Below are 2928 nucleotides of genomic sequence, written 5' to 3'. Positions count from 1 at the left end.
TTTCCAACAGTTTTGTAAGGCTGGGTTGTTCATCGCATACTACTGTCTAAAACTGTCCGGTCAGAACATCGTTGACGGTTTGAATATTTATAACACACAATGGAGATTGCGTAAAGAGCTGCTTGTGAAGGCGCTGAATAAGGAGGCTGGCATCACCGTTGCAACTGGCATGATGTGGGGACTTTGCTGAAATCATAACAACTACTACTATTTACCATTCACTGCTCTGTAACCATTGAAACACTGCGTCGTACGGTCCTGGACAGTTGTTTAGGTCTTCTCCTCTCGTACAATATAGTTTCTAGTTGAGATATTGTTCTGGTGTTGAGAGTAACTGAGGGCATTTTGAATGTATCAGACGTGCTGGGAGGTTCGGAGAGATCTGGATGGTGTTGGAGGAATATGCGTTGGTTTCCCTCAGCCGAGCTCTGGAGTTTTTTTTCATTGTTTACACGAATTGGGGTAGGAATGTACAGAAATTGACAAAAAAATTATTAAAATTTCTTCAGAATTTTCGTATTGTCACTTACACATGTGCAAATTTTCTCACATTGGGGATCGATCGCGCTATTACGAACAGGTTATGGAAATTTCACTGATTCGAATCAAGGTAGGGAAGGAAAGCAGAAGAATTGATTTCACGATGGGAAGACGTTCCCTCTCATTCAGTGTGGGAGAATATGCACATGGTCAACTGTATGTTGGTGACAATATGAAAATTCTGTGGAATTTTCTGGAAATTCTCATTGGTTTCTGTATACTTCTTCCCGAATTCGTATGTAAGTGAGGAAACTTCTGAGCTGAGGAAAGCGAAGATATATTCCTCCAATACTGCTCGCACTTGACAGGAGCCGGAAACTCTCCTTTGGTGTTGGAGTAGGAATATATGTTTGCTTTCCTCAGCTGAGCTCAGGAGTTCCTGAAGCTAATCATAGGAGTTAATTCACGAATTAGGGTGGAAGTGTAGAAAAAAAAGCAACAAGAATTTTCTTCGAAATTTTCAACACATGTAGTTGACCATGTGCATATTTTCTTACGCTGGAAATATCCTTCAGTTTTGCCGCTAATGAACGATGATCGCTTCCCCACCCATTCCTCTATGGAGCAGAGGAGGACCGAGATGTCTATCATGAACTGCTATGAAGGCTTTATGAAGGAGCAGGCCGATGGTAGTGCGGCGACTGATGAAAAGTAATAATATCGAATGTTACACTAAAGGGGGACTTTGTGTATTGGAGTTTCGCGAGCGGTGATATGAAAAACAGTAGTGAAAAACATTTTTCACGACTACTGCATATCACCGCGAATATCGAGTTTTTCACCGAGTTTTACGCCACTTCACGTAAAACGGGTGGTGGAACTCCATTGATTATTGATATTATATTTGAAAAGTATAAGTATATTTATGTTATTAAGTTATTACTGTCTATACTGCGTCATGTAATACTACACTATATAAAATCCGATAGTATCATCATTGTATAGTTATATCTATACTTATCACAAGGGAAAGTTCGACAAGTGGCTAGTGGCTGATATTATTGGAGTTTCACTCGTATTACGTGAGGTGGCGTAATACTCTGTGGAAAATCCGATAATCGCGGCATGCAGTAGTCGTGAAATATGATATTCGCTGGTGCTTTTCATATCACGGGTGAAACTCCAATGATATTGTATATGATTAATAATGGTTTAGAAGTGCTATTTTTTTAGGAGTTGATACCAGTGTGGGAAAATTGACATGTAATTGACCACATGTGTCGGTGAAATTTGTGGAAATTTTCGAGGAAAATTGAGGAAATTCTTCAATTGGTTTCTGTATAATTCTACCCGAATTCATATGTAAGTTGTATAATCAATGAGAAAGCTTCCGAGTTCAGCTGAGGAAGGCGAACATATATCTCAATACTGTTTGGCGTAGATGTAGATAACATCTTAGTATAGATTATGTTCATGGTCAACTGCGTGTGTTGGTGATAATATGAAAATTGAGAGGAAATTTGGAGAAATTCTCGTTGGTTTTTGTACACTCCATACCGTACCCTGGGAAACTCCCGAACTTAGCTGAGGAGAGCAAAGATATATTCCTTCAACATTGGAGTTTCACCCGTTTTACGCGAAGTGGCGTAATACTCCACGTGGAAAACGTGATATGTGCGATGTGAAGTGAATTGAAAACACTTCGCGAATTACACCTGCTCACATGCGTTTTACGCGAAGTGGCGTAATACTCCACGTGGAAAACGTGATATGCGCGATGTGAAGTGAATTGAAAACACTTCGCGAATTACACCTGCTCACATGCGTTTTTCGCGAAGTGGAATGTGTTTTTCACTAGTGTTTTTCACATCACGGGTGAAACTCCATTGTACACCAACTACGGAATTTGGTCTTGAAGGAATTCCTCACTTTTTTGACACCTCACTGTCACCACCTGTTTTTCTCAGGGCTTTTCAGCTGAATCGGGAAGCTCACACGAAGTTTCTAAAGAAGGCGTTGAAGTCGCTGCCGACCAAGTACAGCTGTTTAGACGCTAGTCGGCCCTGGTTCGTGTTCTGGATCCTGCGGGCATTGGAACTCTTGGGAGAGTTGGATAGGCTTGAAGTGGCTGAAGAGTAATAGGGTCGCGCGAAAAGGATCGATTTTTTGAAAAGGGCCTCATTTTTATGAAAGCTCAGGAGACTAAATTTTTGGGAGAAATGTCGTTTATTTCATCAGTGGATTTTTTTATTTATCAACTTTTGATTGAATTTGGATTTTTGATCTGCTTTTTTTATTTTTTTTATTTTCCTTGAGTTGGACACTTCGTTTATTTCGGAAGAAATGAAATCTTCATTAATCCATACTCAATCCCATGTTAATATTTGAGCGTTAATTTCCAAGGAGTGTATTTTTTCTCTGAACAAAGCTTAGATATAGGGAGGTTTA

General features: G+C 39.9%; 2 protein-coding genes across 3 annotated transcripts in view; both read left to right on the top strand.

Annotated features, from left to right (window-relative positions):
• The window catches only part of Pmar_PMAR025947 (hypothetical protein), a gene marked incomplete at both ends in the record, with an annotated part of 910 nt that extends 720 nt beyond the window's left edge, over positions 1–190 (top strand). The window contains one exon of the mRNA XM_002777533.1: positions 65–190. Within this exon, the coding sequence (XP_002777579.1) occupies positions 65–190 (126 nt within the window). The remainder of the gene's footprint in view (positions 1–64) is intronic.
• An 876-nt stretch (positions 191–1066) lies between these two features.
• Pmar_PMAR025946 (protein farnesyltransferase beta subunit, putative) overlaps positions 1067–2928 on the top strand; it is a gene marked incomplete at its 5' end in the record, with an annotated part of 8106 nt that continues 6244 nt past the window's right edge. For both annotated transcript variants that reach the window (XM_002777531.1, XM_002777532.1), the window contains 3 exons: positions 1067–1191; positions 2448–2615; positions 2870–2928. In XM_002777531.1, coding sequence (XP_002777577.1) covers positions 1067–1191; positions 2448–2615; positions 2870–2928 — 352 coding nt within the window. The remainder of the gene's footprint in view (positions 1192–2447; positions 2616–2869) is intronic.

The sequence above is a fragment of the Perkinsus marinus genome (genome assembly GCF_000006405.1).
Source record: "Perkinsus marinus ATCC 50983 genomic scaffold scf_1104296951506, whole genome shotgun sequence".
NCBI lineage: Eukaryota > Perkinsozoa > Perkinsida > Perkinsidae > Perkinsus > Perkinsus marinus.
Note: the sequence above shows the minus strand (reverse complement) of the source record. Positions and strands in the feature narration are given on the sequence as shown.